Source organism: Orcinus orca, chromosome 6, assembly GCF_937001465.1.
Source record: "Orcinus orca chromosome 6, mOrcOrc1.1, whole genome shotgun sequence".
NCBI classification, from domain to species: domain Eukaryota; kingdom Metazoa; phylum Chordata; class Mammalia; order Artiodactyla; family Delphinidae; genus Orcinus; species Orcinus orca.
The window spans coordinates 29,505,266-29,524,584 of NC_064564.1; the positions used below are offsets into that span (position 1 = coordinate 29,505,266).

A 19,319-nucleotide genomic window follows, 5' to 3' on the forward strand; every position below is an offset into this window, starting at 1 on the left:
ACTGGAGCCCAGCAATCTGTGTTTTAACAATATTCTCAGGCAAATCTGATGCACACTAAAGGTTGACGACAACTGAGAACATCTGTCTCAGACTCTCCTGGAGGCATTCACCAAAAATAGAGTTACAGGACCTTACACCTGACCAGCTGGAGAAGGGGTCTAGTAATTGCCCTGGTTATCATGCTTGTCATGATTTTTCAGCACATAAATGTTTGAGAATCACTGCCATTTTGAATGTGTGTTTCACTTGTCTGTTTTTCCAGTGGACTTTACTTCCTTGCAAGGAAGGTTTGTGAAGATTTGTTGCTGTTGTTTGCATTATTAGTTTTATTATGCTAATTCTAGAATCTCTGGTGCATAGTGCAATCTCAGGCAGGAAGTGGTGGCTCATTAAAACAGGTATCCCAAAAGTCTTAGTAGAACTTCAAGATTAATTCCTTCAGGAAGAGGTAAGATTGTCATTAGATGCAGATGATACGATACTATATATAGAAAACCCTAAAGACTCTACATGAAAACTACTACAACTGATAAACGAATTCAGCAAGGTAGCAGAATACAAGATTAACATACAGAAATCGGTTGCATTTCTTTATACCAACAATGAAATATCGGAAAGGGAATGTAAAAACACAATGCCTTTTAAAATCACAACCCCAAAAATAAAATACTTAGGAATAAACCTCACCAAGAAGGCAAAAGACTTATACGCTGAGAACTGTAAGACATTAATAAAGGAAAGTGAAGATGATTCAAAGAAATGGAAAGACATCTCATGTTCTTGGGTTGGAGGAATTAATATTGTTAAAATGCTCATACTACCCAAAGCAATCTACAGATTTAATGTGATCCCTATCAAATTATCCATGACATTTTTCACGCAATTAGAACAAATAATCCTAAAATTCATACAGAACCATAAAAGACCCAGAATTGCCAAAGCAATCCTGAAGAAAAAGAACAACGTTGGAGGCATAGCCACCCCAGACTCAGACAGTACTCCAAAGTCACAGTAATCAAAACAGCATGGTATTGGCACAAAAACAGACATATGGATCAATGGAACAGAATACAGAGCCCAGAAATGAACCCACACACCTCAGTTAATCTTTGACAATTAATCTTTGACAAAGGAGGCAAGAATATATAATGGGAAAGAGACAGGCTCTTCCGCAAGTGGTGTTGGTAAAGTTGGACAGCCTTATATAAACCAGTGAAGTTAGAACACATCCTTTCACCATACACGAAAATAAACTCAAAATGTCTTAAAGACTTAAACATAAGACATGACACCATAAAACTTCTAGAAGAGAACACAGGCAAAATATTCTCTGACATAAATCATACCAATGTTTTCTTAGGTCAGTCTCCCAAAACAATAGAAATAAAAATGAAAATAAACAAAGGGGACCGAATCAAACTTACAAGCTTTTGCACAGCAAAGGAAACCATAAACAAAATGAAAAGACAACCTACAGAATGGGAGAAAATATTTGCAACTGATGCGACCAGCAAGGGCTTCATTTCCAAAATATACAAACAGCTCATACAACTTGATGACAATAAAAGCAAACAACCCAATGAAAAAAATAGGCAGAAGACTTAAAGAGACATTTCTCCAAAGAAGAAATACAGATGGCCAATAGGCACATGAAAAGATGCTCAACACTGCCAATTATTAAAGAAATGCAAATCAAAACTACCATGAGGTACCACCTCACACCAGTCAGAATGGCCATCATTAAAAAGTCTACAAATAACATATGCTGGAGAGGGTGTGGAGAAAAGGGAACCCTCCTACAACACTGTTGGTGGGAATGTAAGTTGGTGCAGCCACTGTGGAAAACAGTATGGAGGTTCCTCAGAAAACTAAAAATAGACCTACCATATGATCCAGCAATCCCACTCCTGGGCGTATATCCAGACCAAACTATAATTCAAAAAGACACATTCACCCTGATCTTCACAGCAGCAATATTCACAATAGCCAAGACATGGAAACAACCTAAATGTCCATCAACAGATGAATGGATAAAGACGATGTGGTACATATATACAATGAAATACTACTCAGCCATAAAAAAAGAATGAAATAATGCCATTTGCAGCAGCAACATGGATGCAACTAGAGATTATCATACTAAGCAAAGTAAGTCAGAAAGAGAAAGACAAATACCATGATACCACTTATATGTGGAATCTAAAATATGACACAAATGAACCTATCTATGAAACAGAAACAGAATCAGAGACATAGAGAATAGACTGGTGGCTGCCAAGGGGGAAGCAGGTGGGAGAGGGATGAACTGGGAGTTTGGGATTAGCAGATGCAAACTGGTGTATATAGACTGGCTAAACAACAAGGTCCTACTATATAGCACAGGGAACTATATTCAATATCCTGTGATAAACCATAATGGAAAAGAATATGAAAAAGAATGTATATACATATGTATAACAGAGTCACTTTGCTGTACAGCAGTAATTAACACAACGCTGTAAACCAAGTATACTTCAATAAAAAATAAGTTAATTAAATTTTTAAAAAGATTAATTCCTTCAGAAGAACAAGTACTACACATTCACAAAAAAAGCACCCTTTTAAAGTTTAAATTTTTGAATTTCTTTGCCACTTCCTTAGTTTTGATCATCTTGGACAATATATTTTTAATATTGACTTTTAAAAAGAATTGTGTTTCAGTGTTTGCTATCCTTAGAGAGACAGAAACAGATAAGTACAACTAAATACTTATTTTTCAAAAGTCTCAAAAGTATAAGGGAAATGAAAGTAATTATATCTTCAAATGATTTTGGGGTATGTTTCTAATTCCATACTTCTGATGCGATTAAAGATTAAAACTGTATTAAGACATTTGAGACATGCCGCATTGGTATTAAATGAATTTAATTTTGTGTAAAGTGGTAGAAATATTTTCTTCAGCAAACATACCTGCAGATATAAAATCACAACCATAAATCTACAGAAAAGCAAGCTATTGAATGAAATCTGATTGGTTATTTCCCTGCAGTATGGATCTGCTAATAATTTAATTTGCTAACAGAAGCCAAAATTTAAATATACATATATATATGTGTGTGTATATATATAATCTCTTCAATTTTAAATCATTCATACATATGAACAAGTATACATACACATATATAACAATTGTTCATATATATATATATATACATATATATATATATATATAAACAATTTAAATTAAAGACAGTACATCTGGTGGCCTATTTTTTCCCCCCCCCCGATTTCTAAAGAACACCATATTCTATTCTAGGCAGTGGAATGTCAATCCACCTTAAGGGCTGTTCAATGAGCATATCTGAGAAACCACTGGTTTAGCCAATGATGTACTTATTGAGGGAGGCCCTAGTGCCACTGTCAAGAGCTTATCCACAGGAGAGATAAGAAGGTACTTGTTTGGTTTGTGAAAAGAAGGAGTAGTGAGGAATGGCAGGTAGCTGCAGGCTGATGACACGTGATGTCCATGTATATGTAGAACCAACACACCCATAATTGCACCCATTTTCCATACCCAAATCCAAAGCCTTTATATCATTAATCCCAGGCAAAAATGGTAAGATTCATGTGTGTTACTATCCCACGGCTTCAAGATGCCTATAAACTCATATGAGTATGTCTTAGTTTTATCAGTGGAGGACAAACCAGGCTTCTATCACCAAGCCCCATTCCATAACAGGCAAACCAGTCCAAGACTTCTCTGAGTGCTGCAGGAGAGTCTATGGAAGGGGCGCTCACTCCACTGTGATGCCTAAAATGCCTTTGCACAGAGCAAAATTCAATACATGCTGAGTGCATGAATGAGTGAACTGGTGTCATAAAACAGGCTTATTTCAGGGAAATTCCATTCAACAGGCTGGCATTCCTTCCTACCCATCGTAACTGTTAAGCTTGCCATCAGACAAAAATTTAATTATAAAACGTTAGAGCTGAGGAAATTTTAGAAACTATCTACTCTCCAGAGGTATACAACTTTAATTTAGTGGTAAAAATCACTAGGAGTGACTTAGGAGTCTATCAGACCTGAGTCCAAATTCCACATCTACCATATTTTGGTGAGCAAATAACTACTTCTGAGGCTCTGTTCCATGTATGCATTATGGGATATCATAATAATACATACATTAATTGTATGACTATCAGGGGATGAAATGACACAATCCATTTGCCATGGTCGGCTAAGTAATTTGCACCAAGTAAGCACTCAAGACATTAGCCAATATTAATAGTGGAGAGATGAAAACAAAACTCTGGGACTGATGCCTACCCTAGTGGCCCCAGTGGTCATAATGACTTTCTTCCATTCAGCCTGCTCTCTTCTCACTAAGACTAAGGAAGAGAAGATGAACGAATTAGGAATAACAATTTGAAAATGGTGTTATACTCCCTGAATGAACGGAATTATAATAAAATGATTCATGAGTTCTGCAGAAATATGATGAGACTTTCGATCTTTATGTTAGTTCTCTACAAAACCAATTTATGGCCCTAAGATGTACCTTCCCACCCAGCCCCATCCTTACCAGGATCAAATATCATTGTAAATGGAAAAGTCAACAACACATAATCAACAAGCTAACTTACAAGCCAGTGAAGTCTTGGAGGTTTGATAGAGAAAATTCAGATTTATCATTATATGTAAAAATAAGATGATATGAAGAACTCAATCTAAAAAATATTACCTGGAGATCTATAATCTCTACAATAGTGCTATAAAAAGTAAAGAGCTAGAAATCTATTTAGACGGTTTTCCTTATAAGAAAGCACTTTCTGTATAACTTTTAATGTACTATTGATGAGAACAATTCAACAAAATTCAAATAAATATCTGCAGATGTCCTACAAGAAGAAACGAACAGAGTTAGATGTGACAGGGGATAACTGGACTTCAGGATGAGTAAGACCCTATACTTGACCTCAATAAATTAACGTGAAATACAGTGGATGAGTCACGTACAGAATGTCAGAATTCTAAAAGGCCAAGCTAAGTACCAAAAGGAACATGTGGGGACTCTTAAGAAGGAAATAAAATATTGGTTAGTTGATTATGAAAAGGCAGAGGGAGTAGGTTCCCTTTGGCTGCTCTTTGAAGAGATCACTTCCTTTCCCCCCTAGTCCTGAGGCTAGGGTGGCATGGGCAATAGAGGAACGTGGGGACTGAGAATCATTTCTACTCTCACCAGAGTGGCTGGAAGCAGATTTTCTTACCAGGATGTAGTAGTATGCTAATATTTAAGGGTTCTTGAGGTCAGAGAGAAGGGTTTGAATACTCCGGCTCCATCTCTTGCTGTGGGTCAAGTTTCTTACCTTTCCAACACCTCGGCGTCTTTATCTGAAAATTGGGGATGATGATAATGTCTCCCACCTGAGTGTGAGAACTATATGATATAGTGCATACGCAGGGCTAAATTTGGTGCCTGGCAAACAGAAAGTGCTCAGTACGGCAGGCCAGTGTAGTGACAATAAAGGCAAAGATGACGGGGGTAGTGCCGGTGTTGCTTCTGCCCCCAGAACAGGCTCTGACTGGGAGAGAGTTAAAGCACCTTTGGGTTCATGGGCGTTTATATATAAGCAACGGTTGATCAATGTGAGCTGGTTGTCCAAATGATTATGTGCAATCTAAGAAAAAAATGGGCCTCGGATCTGCTCAGCTACTTAATAATATTAGCAGCGGTAGTAGTCAAAGAAGCTAAATTTTATTAAGTGTTTATATGCCAAACAACGTGCTGAACGTTTTAAAAGGATTTACTCACTTATTACAACGAGGCGATACGCTAGGTCCTGATAATGTTATTCGTCTCTTTCAGATGTTGACTGAGCCTCAGACGGGTTACAAAAGCACCTAAGATCCCGTTGTCAGTACATGACGGAAATGAGTTCAAATCCAGCCTGTCTGACTTGTTCTTAATCACTGAGGTATGAAATTAAGCATGTTGCCCTTTGCCTGATTCTCCTTCTGAGGCCTGAATATTTCACTTAGCTCTCTGAGTGCAGAAGAGAGAAAATTCTCTCTCCTTGACCCAACTTGGCATCAATATCCAACTCCCCTTCTCAAAATGGGTTGCTTCAACGAGCAGCAATGAATGCCGGGTCGTGGACCAGTCACCTTGATGACTAAGAGTCAGACACTAGGGAAAGAAAATGCTCTGTGACAAACCTACCCTTGTACAGAAACAAGAGGGACAGGGCAGAAGATAATGGAATAAGGCATAGGAAAAATAGCACCTGGCATCGTGATAGTAATAATAATAATAGTAGTAGTAATAGTAATAATAATAGACTTTACTATGCTCTAGGCATTGTATTAAGTGCTTGGTGTAAGTGACTTCATTTTAACATTGAAAACAAGTCTATGGGGATGAAATATTATTAACATCATTTTATAGGCAGGAGTATTGAGGTTCAGGTAATCAGGTAAATTGCCCAAGCTCATATGGTTAGCAAGTGGAAAGCAGAGATTTGAACCAGCACCTACACTCCTAACCATTATGCTATAACCATTATGCTGAAGACATAAGAATTCCAATGGTCTTTCCCCATAACCCACTCCTGCACTCCAGACTTAAACAGTCCAAGATCAAGAGAGAGCAAGCTTGGAGTTGCCACTCTTCAGTGAGTGTCAATCATTTCAAAACAGTGTATTTGCTAACAAGATGCAGTTCCTGTGATAATCTTCTCAACCAGGTATCAAGAAACAGGAAGCAAAGATTCAAGTAACAGTATGTTCCTACTTACGAGGAAGGTGGGACAGCATAGTTGACACTGGGCTTAACTGTTCTGGAAAACATGGTCCCAGTAGGCATACACGCTGGTACATTTTCCCCACCTACCAAATACAAAAGAAGTATTTCATTTCCATGTTGCTCTTCAAAGTTCCACCTCATTCGTTCCTGTCATTCATCCTCTGGCCTCTTCCTGTCTCCATTTCTGTACAGAAAGGTGCTGAGTCTCTGCTCTCGGATACGAAAAGGGTGTGTTAGGAGAGGGAGCCGTGGTACCTCAATGTCTTTTTTTTTTTTCATCTTAATTCTATTATGCCAACTCCACTGAACTTAATTAGAGTGAATACAGAATTACACAATTACCCTCTGTTCTATTCTTCAGATGTTATATTTTGATAAAATTTACGACACGCTGCTCTCCCCTTGAATGCCAGATGAACACTAGAAATGGATGTGTGTTGACATAAAATCTGTTATAATTACAATTAAAGTATAGCTTACATAATGATAGTGTTAACATAAAATTATAGATGTGTAGAGACAACGTGGTCATGCATTTTTTAGTATAAGTACATGCTTAGACCAATATCTGTTAGCGGAATGAAGATGGAAGAGAATTTTGGTTAAGCCACAAAGGCTGTTCAAGGACTTGCAGATAGCTAAGGGGAACTCAAAGACCAGTAAGATAATATTTCTCCTGCCATGTCTGCAAGTGCAAAGTGAAGGGAAGATGTGAAAGTAAGTACCCCTATGGAAATTACAAGACAAGTACATTTTTTTCCTTGAATACCTGGGCAAATGCTTAAATTCTAATGTGTATCAGTGATGCAAATTTTCAACTGAGTTTGATAAATCATAAAATAATAATTATACATATATGTATATAAAACTGCATGGAACTAGACAGTTCAGAATTACTTCTAATTAAAGAGGTACCCTATGACAACGAACTTAAACCTTACAAAATATGGTTCCAAGTACCCTATCAGAGTGAAAAGTAGGAGACTGAAAGGTTTATTGTAAATGTTTGTAGTCATGGTGTCTTAACTAAAACTACTGTGTCACAAATACTATTAAAATAATTGTGACATTTTATTCACTTTTACTGCAAACAACAAAACAAACTATAGGTATTTTTTCATTTCAGGTAATTATTTTAGCTAACAGTTATTAAATGTTTTGAGAAGACAGAGTGCTAATTGCATTACTTCATTTTATCTTTAAAATAGCGCTTCCATGTAATTATTCTTAATATCTCCATTGTATTAAAGTGTATCTCTAGTTTAGACCTTTCTTCAGAACTGCAGACTTGTGTATCCAACTGTGTACTCAGCATCTCTACTTGGACGTCACGAAAACATCTCAAATCTTATACCTCCAAAACTGGTCTTTAATCCCCCAAACATGCTCTACCCCAAACTTTTTCCATCTTAGGTGACAGTAACCACACCTTTCCAGTTCCCCAGGCCCTAAGTCTCGAATTCACCTTTGACCCCCTCTTCCTTTCCATTCTTGCATTCAAGGTACCACGAAATGCTGTCACAACCTTCCCAATGTGCCACTTCTGAGAATTACCAGCCGCTAGCAGCCTGGTGCAGGCCACCAACATAGACCTCGAGGATCCTGTAGTCGCCTCCCGAGATTCTCCCTGACTCCACTCTCTCCCCACATCCTCAAGGCCACAGATGGAGTTATGCTTTTCAAACAAGAGACAGTTCATGCCACACCTCGGCTAAAATCCTGCCCCTGGCTGCCTACATTTAGAGTAAAAGACACAATGCATGTGATGGCCTCCCAGGGCTTACCCAATCCATCCCATCACATATCCGACCTCCAGCCCTCCTGCTGTCTCTTCCTCCCCACTGACTAAGTCAGCCACGGTGGCCTCCTTGATATTCCTCCAAGCTGCCCGGCATATTTCTGCCTTAGAGTTTTGGGACTGGTTATTCTTGCTCCCAGGGAGTGGTCTCCCCATCAGACATTCTGACAACTCCCTCACTTCAAGTCTTTGCTCAAATGTCAACTTATAAAATCCACCCTGACTACCCTATTTAAAATCAGAACCTACCTGTACACTCCTCCAGCACTCCCAACCCAAGCCTCTTCAGTGAACTTCACATCCTTTTCCTTAACCCGTAGCGCCCATCAACTTGTGACAAAGCATAGAATTTATTTATAACATCCGTTTCCACTCGAGAGTGTAAGGAGGGAGAAAGCATGCAAGAAGGAGCACGCAGGCAAAGGCTCTTGTCTAACTTATTCATTGATAGTCCAAGCATAGAGAACAGGAAGATGCTTGATAAATAGTCCTGAAAAAGATACAGATGAGGAAACTAGTAGTAAAGCTCAGAAAGTTTAAGTAACTTCCTCAAGGTTCTAGAGCTAGAAGAGGGTCACAGTAGAATTCACATTTGGGGATGTCTAACTTCAAATCTCTTAGCCTCTCTGCTATCTTTTTTTTTTTTTTTTTTCCTCTCTCTCTTCTTTGCGGTACGCGGGCCTCTCACTGTTGCAGCCTCTCCCGTTGCGGAGCACAGGCTCCGGACGCACAGGCTCAGCAGCCATGGCTCACAGGCCCAGCCGCTCCGCAGCATGTGGGATCTTCCCGGATCGGGTCACGAACTCTCAACCACTGCACCACCAGGGAAGCCCCTCTCTGCTATCTTAAGTCCATGCAATTCAGGATTTGTTTTAATCAGTGCCATGGAAATTCTCACTCCACTGAATAGGATCACTAAAGTGTTCTCTGTCTAGATTTATATATATATTTTCCATTTACACAAAGGAAACAGAAGAGGGGAATTCATCATGGGTTATTGCGGTAGTTTTACAGCAATTTTAGCAATAATGACATTTAAGTAATAGTGATATTTAATGATAGCATAATAATAATAAAATAATAGCTCTTAAATGTATTGAAGACAAATCGCATGCTAAACTCGGTGCTAAAATATTTCCATGTATATTTTGTGCAAAATCCTTATGAATATTCTATCAGATGAGCTTTATGTGTAACTCCACCAGGCATACTTCTCTTATTCCGCTTTCAAAGATAAGGAAATTGATGAGAAGTGTGGTAACTGTTTGATCAAGATGAGACTGGTAATAAGTTGTGAGTATGAATTTAAATTCAGGTCTAACTCCAGAATTTGATTCTCAATCCATACATGAAAATGCTGATAATTCCTTTGATAAGGGTATGTTCTCTCCTGGAAAACATCCCCCATTATGTCTGCCTGTGCTCACACCTTCAGAACACAGTCAAGTTTGAAACATGATAAAAATGTTTAAATAGTGTGCTTTAATAAATGGAAATATCTTCATCTAAACAATAACACAAAAAGGCAGGCTGAGCCCTTTGAAGTGGCTTCGTTGCTATCTTCCATCCAGAACAAGAGAAGGAATCGACAGCTGCAGAGTAAAGAAAGCATGAAACCCAGAGATGGAGGATTCTGTAAATGACCAATTACAAGACTATTAAGCCACACTTTCATAGCAAGAGGCAAAATATTCCATTAAACTGAAAATTCTTCTACCCCTCACTCCAAGGCCCACACAAACATTAATGTTGCATGTATTAGGATCTATTTCCTGTGCTCTATCAACTTGACTTTCAGCAACTGTATTAATACAGTCCTTTCGCTTTGCACATATATCTGAATGATGGATTCCATTACTGGAGTTTTGTAGAAAGAGTGGAGTGAATGAAGTAAAGTTTGGGAAGAGCCATCATAATCCATAATGATGGGCACTGAATCAGGACAAGAAGAAACCTCTCTTCTCATTTATTTGAATGAAAATTCTACTATATATTTATTGCCTCTGTACAGGGCCATCTGTTGAATAGTGGAAAACAAGCATCTTTCATTTGGAGGTAGGATTTGTGTGCTCAAGTTTCTATGGGCCTGCAGAATTAATCTTGTTTTAGAAATGAAATAAAATGTAATTTCTTACTGTAAGCAGATGTGGTTAAGCAACTGGCAACTTTGATGTCTTTAAATCACTGCAGTTTCAGGGTAGGCAAATCTATAATTATTTCAAGCACTTCTTTATTGGTGCAACAATTGAGCAGTGTACATAGTGGTCAACAACCTGGGCATTGTCAGACGACTCTAAGTTTGAATCTAGACTTTGCCACTCACCAGCTATGTGACTTTCAGCTATGAGAAGCACTTTCTTCAGCTTTACAGTGTGGATTATTATATGCCCTTTGCAGAACTACTGTAAGAACTAAATGTATATGGGCACAGGGGCTCATAGTAAGGGCTCAAATTAGTACTGTGGTCACTACTAGTAGTATTGAAAAGAAATTAGAACTTCTATTCTCATAAAGTGGGATATGTGTCCCTTTTCACTGTAATTTCATATCATTTTACTTTTGACCTTATAATTTAATAGCTTGATCCAAGAAACATTTAGCAGTAAATATAATTGAAAGAAGATTACCTGTCAAACATGAAATACTGTAGCATCAAGTGTGCTGGCACAATACTCTTCTCAGATAATTAACCTGTAAAAATATGTTATTGTCTTCTTTTTAATTAAGCACATTGAACATATATATTTACTGTGCCAATTGGCGAAAGGTCCATTAATTAATCAGTCTAACTATATGTTGCATAAACGTCTTCTAAACATAATCGTATATGTATTTTATTTGTTGGGAAAATGTGTTTGAGATTGTTCTTTTCTGCCTATTTAAAGTAAAAGAGGGTGAGAAGTAGAGTTAGGCTTAATGTACTTTGTACTCGATTATGCCATGAAAATGCTTCTGTGCCCTGGAGACAACAACAAAAGATTTGCTTTAATGACAAGAATCAAGTATGTTCTAAAGCTTCCAGGTAGGAGGCGTACAGGTTGCAGTTTATATCAGAAGTCTTTGCTCTCTCTCTCAACTGCGTCTAGATGGGAAAGATGTGGTCACAAATGCTTCAAGGTGATATAGTAAATGTTGGAAAAGAGGGGGGTAGGAGGCAGAGTTTTGAATATCTCAAACCTGAGCTAGAAGGATTTTATTTAAAGAAAATAGCGGATATTATTTTTCACTTAAGGAATGCCAGTCAGCAAACCTGACATTAATGTAGGAAATTAGCTCTTTTAGCTATGATGCTTTCAAATGCACATTACTGAAAACAAATTCAAAATAGTCAAAGGAAATTTAAAAACAAAAACCCAACAACAACAACAACCTCAACAAACAAGTACTAGAAATTCAGGGATGCAGCCATATTCAGATACAGTTGGATCTGGAAGTTCCAGAGTATCAGCAGGGTTCCAGCTCTCTCTCCATCGCTCAGCCCTGCTTACCTCTGCAAGACTTTATTTTACAGAAAGTCTCTTCTTGTGCTGGATGCTAACTGGGAGTCCCAGAGTCGTATCTCCCCAGCTTAGAAATTCCAGAGAGAAAAGACAATTCTTCCATTTTTCTCTGAGAGAAAAGTCCTGGGGAGGAGTCTGATAGACTTAGCCGAGGTCAGATGCCTACGCATGAGCCAATCACCTGCTTTACTGGAGTTCAGTCCCTGGGAGACTCATCCCCGGGGCCCGTGAGGAGGCAGGATGGCATTATCTGGCAGTTCTCCAAGAAAAGCCTGCTGTTTTTGTAAGATGAAAGGGGAGAGGACATGGATAATGAAACCTGTATCTGCTTCTGTAAAATCCACAGAATCTTACTCCCTGCCCTGTGTCGATGACCATGCAGTAAGCTGACCCAGGAGGTCTTTTTTCCCACAACAGTCTTTATATATATGACTAAGGAACACACTGGTAAAAGAATATGGGAGAAAGTCTGAGTATGACAAGTCAGCTAGACTGATATTAACTTAAAAAGCTGTGTGAAAATATCCTTAAAGAGTTGCCCCCAACTCACTCAAAGTCCAAAGTTGGAGCTGGAAAACAATGTCATGGAGTTTGGATAAGAACAGGTTTTCTCCAAGCTGAACTATGACACAGAGAGTAGAGACTTCTAGAAACTATACTTTTTCAAAGAAAAAACATCACATGAGAAAAATGAGGCCTAGAAAAATTAAATGACTTAAGGTAACATAGCTAATTAATGGCAGGACTGAGACTAGAGTATACTTTGTGTAATTGGCTATGGTCTTTTTTGTTTGTTTTTGTTATCACTTCAAAACGAGACAAACTTAAAGAAAGGAAACACAACCAAGGCTCAGTGGTTGGAAAAGGGATGGATGTGAACGCCCACTTGTTTCTTACGTATAAAGTTACCCCTCGCAGTGTTTTGGAGGAGATAAACGCTGGCTCTTCCCAACGTTGGTTACATACACAAAGATTCCAAAGACAAGACAAGTGCTTTGCAAACAAAGTAACTAGAACCAGCTCAGGCTTCCCCGCGCCGGGTCCTACGTTCCACGGTCAGAACCACCAACTGTATCCCCCCGGGTAACAAAGTGATTCAGAAAAGCTAGCGTCTTCAGAGAAGGGAGAAAACTTAGCCGGGAAGAGAGTCAGGAGAAAATTGCTCAGCTTCTTGCTGGGGTCTGAAACGATCCCAACAGAGTCCGTAAACCCCTCAGGTTTCCCCAATCAAGCACCCTCGCCTCCAACCTGGGCCACCCCAGATCTGACTATCAGAGGAAAGAAATCTGCGGACGCACGGAGAGCTGACCACCCCACGAGAAGGACCTACGCGCGGCCGCACCCACTCACCTGCCGCTCCCCGGGAGACTGGAGACCAGCCCGGGGTCCAAGTCCTGGGCTTGGCAGACTCGTCCCTCTCCGGGCCCAGCTCCAGCTCACCTCGGCGCCGCCCGCCTGGACGCCGCCATCTTGACCAGAAAGGGGGCCTCGCGCCGGAGGCCCCTGAGCGGGCGCCCTGAGCGGAGCCGGAGCGCCGGGGAGCCCCAGGTCGGCGCCCTACGTCCCCCGCGCGCTCGCGCCCCGTCCACGAGCGACGAGAGTCCCGCACGCAGCGCCCTACCCAGGCTTCCGCGGAACCGACGCCCCACGCAGCCCGCACCACGGCTCAGGCGGCGCCGAGGGCGGCCCGGGCGGAAGAGCGGGCGCGGGGCACGCTCTCGGTAACCTGGCAACGCGGAGCAACCCGGCGTCTCCGGCGAACCCCAGCCCTCCACCACGCGGAAGCACGGACCCCCGCACCCGCCGCCCATCCCGCGTCGCCCCTCGGTCGTTCCGCCCGCCGCTGCCCGCTGGCTATGGTCTTTTAAATCCATGATTCAACGTCTATATGTGACGAATCTGTTAAACCCTAAATGTTTATGATATTCAAGTAATCCATTATCTGAATTATTCTTGAAGATAAAACATCCAAAGACTTCTTAATTGTATGGGTATACATACATAAAATACACGTGGAGGTAACTTCAAATATAGTATGTGCCTGTCTCTAATTCCTTCCCTCTCCGCTCTTTTAAAAAAATGCCCCTTTACAAATTGCCCACTCACCATCTGTTAGGTAAATCTGCTGAAACACAGTAAATGTGGAGACAAATTGTTATAGAGACTATTCCAAATGGCACCGACACCTGTATTTATGAAATTTTTAAAAGGGTAAGTTAGAGTTGATTTAAAAAAAAAAAAAATCCCACTATAGTAACACCACATCATCCTAGGTGCCCAGTTCTATCCAATTACATAAGATGGAGAAAGAGAGAGAGAGAGAGAGAGAAACAGAGAGAGGAGAAAGAGAAAGAAAAAAGGAAGAAAACCAAGTACTTATGTATAAAGTGTTGCTCCCAAAGTTTGAGATTATACTCAAGCATCAATGAACAGAAGGAAAACACTTACAAATTTACAAATGTATTTCATTTATGGTATGAGGGACACAGGTTTAGATTTGCAACACGCTCCCACAGGGGTCAAATTGACCACTTTTTTCTATCTAGTTGCTCTTGAGAGAACAAAACAATTGAAACAGATGCCATTCAATTCCAAGTCTATAGCTTAGACCATGTCACTGCACATGAAATATTGTTCATTCAGAGTCAGCACATAGCAAGAGTAATTTATACTCTCAGAGTGTTTGCTCTCAAGTCAATCGCAGAGAAGCCTTGACTAAAAACGTTCCCATTAATTTCCATTGTAATATATCTTACTTATAGCCCATGAAACAGTGGTCAGGGGAGATTTATTCTTTGGACACCATATTATATAATCTCTCCACTTTAAGCCATCCCCTACTCGGCGATTATTTTTTAAATATGTTACTCGTAGTCAATATTAATTTACATTTAACCTTTCTTAGCATTAGGAGAGTATTATTTTGTACAGGCTCAGAAACAAATCTCCCGAAATTCCTCCCTGATGCTCCCTTCAGGCTGAAAATGCATTGCAGGGTGGCTGCAGTGACTTAATTCTAGTTGGCAGAGCCCTGGCCACACACTAATTTCATTAGCCTCAAACTCCTGGAATTGAAAGATCCACTGAATATGATTCTTGTCCTCTGACATGTCACTTACTAACCAGTTCAGTGTGCATACAGAGGAGAGAAAGGACTTGCTCAGCTCTGGCCCACCGGCAGGCAGATGAGAATTCCCAGTCAGAGACACTGTTTACATCTGAGTGGTCATTCTTGCCCAGGTCCTCATTTTCAGGAAGGAAGTTCAATCCAGGCTTTGCTGGCAGCTGCAGCATTTGTTACATCCATTACTATCTCCTTGTTCCTTCTTGCCCCCCAGTGCTTAGCATCCCCCATTTCAGTCACTAAGTCTTCCTTCCCCCAGCCTAGAAGCTTACCTCACCATAAATTTTTATCTCAAATGATAGGTTTGGCACATTCCCCACAGCAACCCACAGGGACTGGGGAAAAGAAAACTCAGATCTCTGGAGAGCTAAGAATTCAACCATTTAGAGGAGTTTCTTTTATACAGGACAGTCTTCATTGAGCTGAACCCTGCAATCCCAGAGAAGATTCACCTACCCGTTCTTTTCTTCTTTCCCTAAAGTGACTGTGTCTTTGAACAATGGGTCTGTGTTCCACTATTCTCTCTATTCATTTTGCAGGTTTACAGAGGCTGGGAAACTGGGGACTGGACTTACATGACAGGAGCTTCTAAGATCACACGCAAAAATAAGGCTATGGGAAGAGACTGTTGGAATCTATCTCTGTATATTTGAACATGGGCAGTGGTTAACCAGGATGCTCACACCAAGCTTATATCCAGCTTGCAGCACAAGCTACAAGTTGGTGCATCCCTCCTACTACCAGCCTCTTCTCAATAAATGCAGGTGAAAACTGGGGGCTCTTTCCCCTCAGCTGTTCAATCCAACATGAATAGCTGCAATTTGCAAATTAGAGGAAAATGACAGTGTTTTCTCTGAATGGTTTTGGTCCCAACCCACACTGCTAATGTTGGCATTCAGTTCCTTTCCTTCCCAGCCCAGGGAACGGGGGAACTAAGCATAAGGCAAGCGCTCTCTTTTCTTGCAAGTGCCTCAGATCCACACACCAGAGAAGGAATCAGCTCCCCCTGGAATCTTTTTCAGCAAACACAATCCTTCAGCCTAGTCGGCAAGCTGTCTCTTGACTTTAAGATTTCACTCTTTTTTCGACAGGCAGGCCCATCTGCAGTACTGCCCAAGCTCCAAGTGAAGGCACCAAAATAATTTTTAAAATGTCAAACAGCAAATGTGCCTCCAACCCCCAGAGCTCCAGTAAAACTACTGTGAGTTGCCCCTGTGGTTCTCAGGTGACCTCTGGCCTCATCCTCCCTGCAGCGCTGCCTCCTCAGGTTCTCTAGTTTAAGCTCAGAGGTAACGGAAGTGCTTCTGGGTTTTGCTTACAACAACCCAGGCTCTTCCTGAAAGCATTACCTCAAAGTGAAGGCTGCCCAGAAGCACTTTTGGCCTTGCAAACATCTAGAGATCTCCATGGTGGCATACTCAAGAGGTGTTAGAGATGCTCAGAGGCTCAGAGGGGCCATACCAGGCTGCAGCTTTAGACAGGCACCCCTCCTTCTGGCACAAACACAAACTTCATACTCCTGGGTGCTGATGTAGTGACAGCTTGAATCACAAGGAGTCCCCTCCAGAAACCCAACATGTTTCAGGAAAGGCACTTGAGAGGGAGCCAACTTTTTAGCTACGGGGAGCATAAGGGTCAGCCAGAACATCTGGAGAAGGGACAAACTGAGCTTGGGTCCTACCAGGCAGGGAGAGAGCTGTGCATTAGGAAAGGATCACTTCAAGACAGAGATGAACAAAAACCTTGGATATAGGGGTAGAGAAGGAAAAGAGAGGCAGAAATTGAAAGGGAGAACATAAAAACAGAGAGACAAAAAAATAAAAAACAGCAGGGAGAAAGAGACACAAGGAGAGAGACACACAGGAAGAAAGACAGAGAAACAAGAGAACCCATAGTCACGCAGACCCTGAAACTCAATTTCTTCATCCAGAAGCCATCCATCTATACCCAGGGCGGCACAGGAGCCGTGGGGCCGAGGCTGCGGGAGCAGGCGGTGAGAGAGCACTGCAGCACCGCCCACGGCTCACGTGGCCCGATCCGCCGTCCTCGCATCTTCCGCCGTTGCCCGCCTGCACCCGGAGCTAGAGGACCGCCCGGCCTTGCTCAGCGCACCCTACTGCCTCCCTCCAGGCGCCTTCTTGTCTGGCTCTGAGAATCGTCCTCAAAACCCAGGACTGGGGTTGGGGGCTGCGTTAGGGAGGTCGTGGGAAAGGATGGGCACAGGGTGGGTGCAGAGAAAGCGATTGTGTTTCGCAGTTAGCATGAGCTCTCCTCCGGGCTCTGAGCTGGCAGGAGTAGAAAGCTGATCGCCCGGCTCCTGCCAGTGGCCAGATCGCAAAGGCAGTTTAGACGGTGCAAACAACTGCCCAGAGCAAATCACCTGGGGGCACGTCTGCGGGTGGCTTCTCCCCGCTTGAGGACAGTCCCCACGCCTTTCGCCCCATGCCCTCGCAGAGACAGGTTACAGGCCGGGAAATCCAACCCGAGCGAAATGGGCAATTCACGTCCAAATGTAGGTGAAGACCTAGCCTTCGGTTTAAGAACTGCCTCCCTAAGCTCTTCTCGAAATTTTCCAAGGCAGCTGCAGCTTGTCGGGCGGCTTGGGGCAGGGAAGTTGGGGAGTTGAGAAATGCCTAGTTTCTAGGCGTCTTCTCATCTTTCATATTCCTTGCGCCTAGGTGGCTCTCACAGGAGCCCGGCACTTTTACAAGCCTGTTTTGGAACCATATTTCACTCGAATGCAAACCCATTTAAATCATCGCCTTGTTTTTCGGAGACTGTTTCTTCTAAATGGGGCCATAAATCCAGAATGTCAAGCCGGATGGAGTGGAGCGCGGACAGGGGAGAGATGGAAGGGAAATGAATCAAGCAGGGAAAGTACCTCCTCGGGTGAGGTGGGAGGGATTCGGCAGGATCTCCAGGGTGGAAATGAGCGAAGGCTGACCAGACCCCGCACCCCTGGAGTCCAAGCCAGCCTTCAGGATAATGAGCGCGGGGAGCTACGGCGCGCTCTGCCCCGGAGGGAGCGCCCCCCCACCTGGAAAAGCCTCAGGATGTTGGCTACCATGATGGAGACCGAACTCCCCGAAGCCCCAATCACTCCAACTACTTTCTCGGGCTTGACGAAAACCGGAGGCTCGCCGTTGGTGCAGCGCACTTCGGAGGTGTCCTTCTGGATGAGCACCTGGACGAAAGTGAGCGACTGTTCGAGCGCGTAAGTGTCCCTGGAACAAGTGTCCAGGATCCGCGCTCCCAGCGTCACGTTGGGCAGCAGGTTGGGATCGCTGTTGATCTGGTCCAGGGCGTAGAGCATCGCTTCCAGCCTGTGGATCCCGTTCTCCCTCTTGATGTCGCCGCAGGGCACTCCGCTGGGGCCCTTCGCGTGCACCGGGAACAGCCCCCCGAGGGTGACGTCCCCCTCGATCCGAATGGAGTGCGGGGCGTACATCTCCTGGCCGCGCGCCGCCGCTGCCAGCGCGCACAGAAGCACCTCCAGCACGCAGCAGGGAAACTTCATCAAAGTCAGGCCGCGGAGCAGCTTCCCCAGCTGGACCATGCTGCTCCCGCGGCTGCGGCGGTGGCGGCGGCACTGGAGGGGACGGTGGCGGGCCCGCCGGAGTCCTGGCCCCTTGGGGTGAGCTCCTCCGATGAAGCCCAGGGTCTCCTGCGGGCGAGGAGGGTAGGGGCGCCCGGGGAAGGGCAGCCGGCGAGGGTGGGGGGTCCCGCGGCGCCTGCCAGCTTGGGGCGCCGTGCGCTCTTGGGTTCCCCGGCCAGCGCGCCGCGCTCGAGCTCGCGCTCGGTGGCTTGCAGCTCGAGCTCTCCAACAGCCCAGCACTGGGGAGAGAGCGAGGACGGCTGTCGCTTTAAATGCGCGTTCGGCTCCCTCTCCTCCTCCGCCCACTCCCTCCCACCCTCGCTCTCTCTCAGTCTCTCCCCACCCTTCCCAGCGCCCACCCTCCCCGCGGTTTTGCAACATCACGCAGGGAGGGGCTGCGTGCTGAGGTAAGGGGGGAGGGAATGGGTGGGCGGCTGTGGGGGGGGAGTACCTCCGATTGGGAGTTTCGAGGTCCCCAGGGAATCTGGGGATTGCAGGTCGCAGGCGAAAGCTGAGCTC

The 19,319-nt window shown here is 43.2% G+C and overlaps 2 protein-coding genes across 2 annotated transcripts in view; both read right to left on the reverse strand.

Moving 5' to 3' along the window:
* Window positions 1-13,955, reverse strand: part of LOC125964795 (uncharacterized) — an 82,749-nt gene extending 68,794 nt beyond the window's left edge. The window contains exons 1-2 of the mRNA XM_049711374.1: window positions 13,844-13,955; window positions 13,432-13,746 (exon numbers count right to left, since the gene is read on the reverse strand). Of these exons, the coding sequence (XP_049567331.1) occupies window positions 13,432-13,746; window positions 13,844-13,955 (427 nt within the window). The remainder of the gene's footprint in view (window positions 1-13,431; window positions 13,747-13,843) is intronic.
* A 19-nt stretch (window positions 13,956-13,974) lies between these two features.
* Window positions 13,975-19,073, reverse strand: LOC125964845 (metabotropic glutamate receptor 7-like). Its single transcript, XM_049711535.1, has one exon. The coding sequence runs from the start codon at window positions 18,759-18,761 to the stop codon at window positions 18,183-18,185; it is 579 nt and encodes a 192-aa protein (XP_049567492.1). The 5' UTR covers window positions 18,762-19,073; the 3' UTR covers window positions 13,975-18,182.
* Window positions 19,074-19,319: the final 246 nt, after the last annotated feature.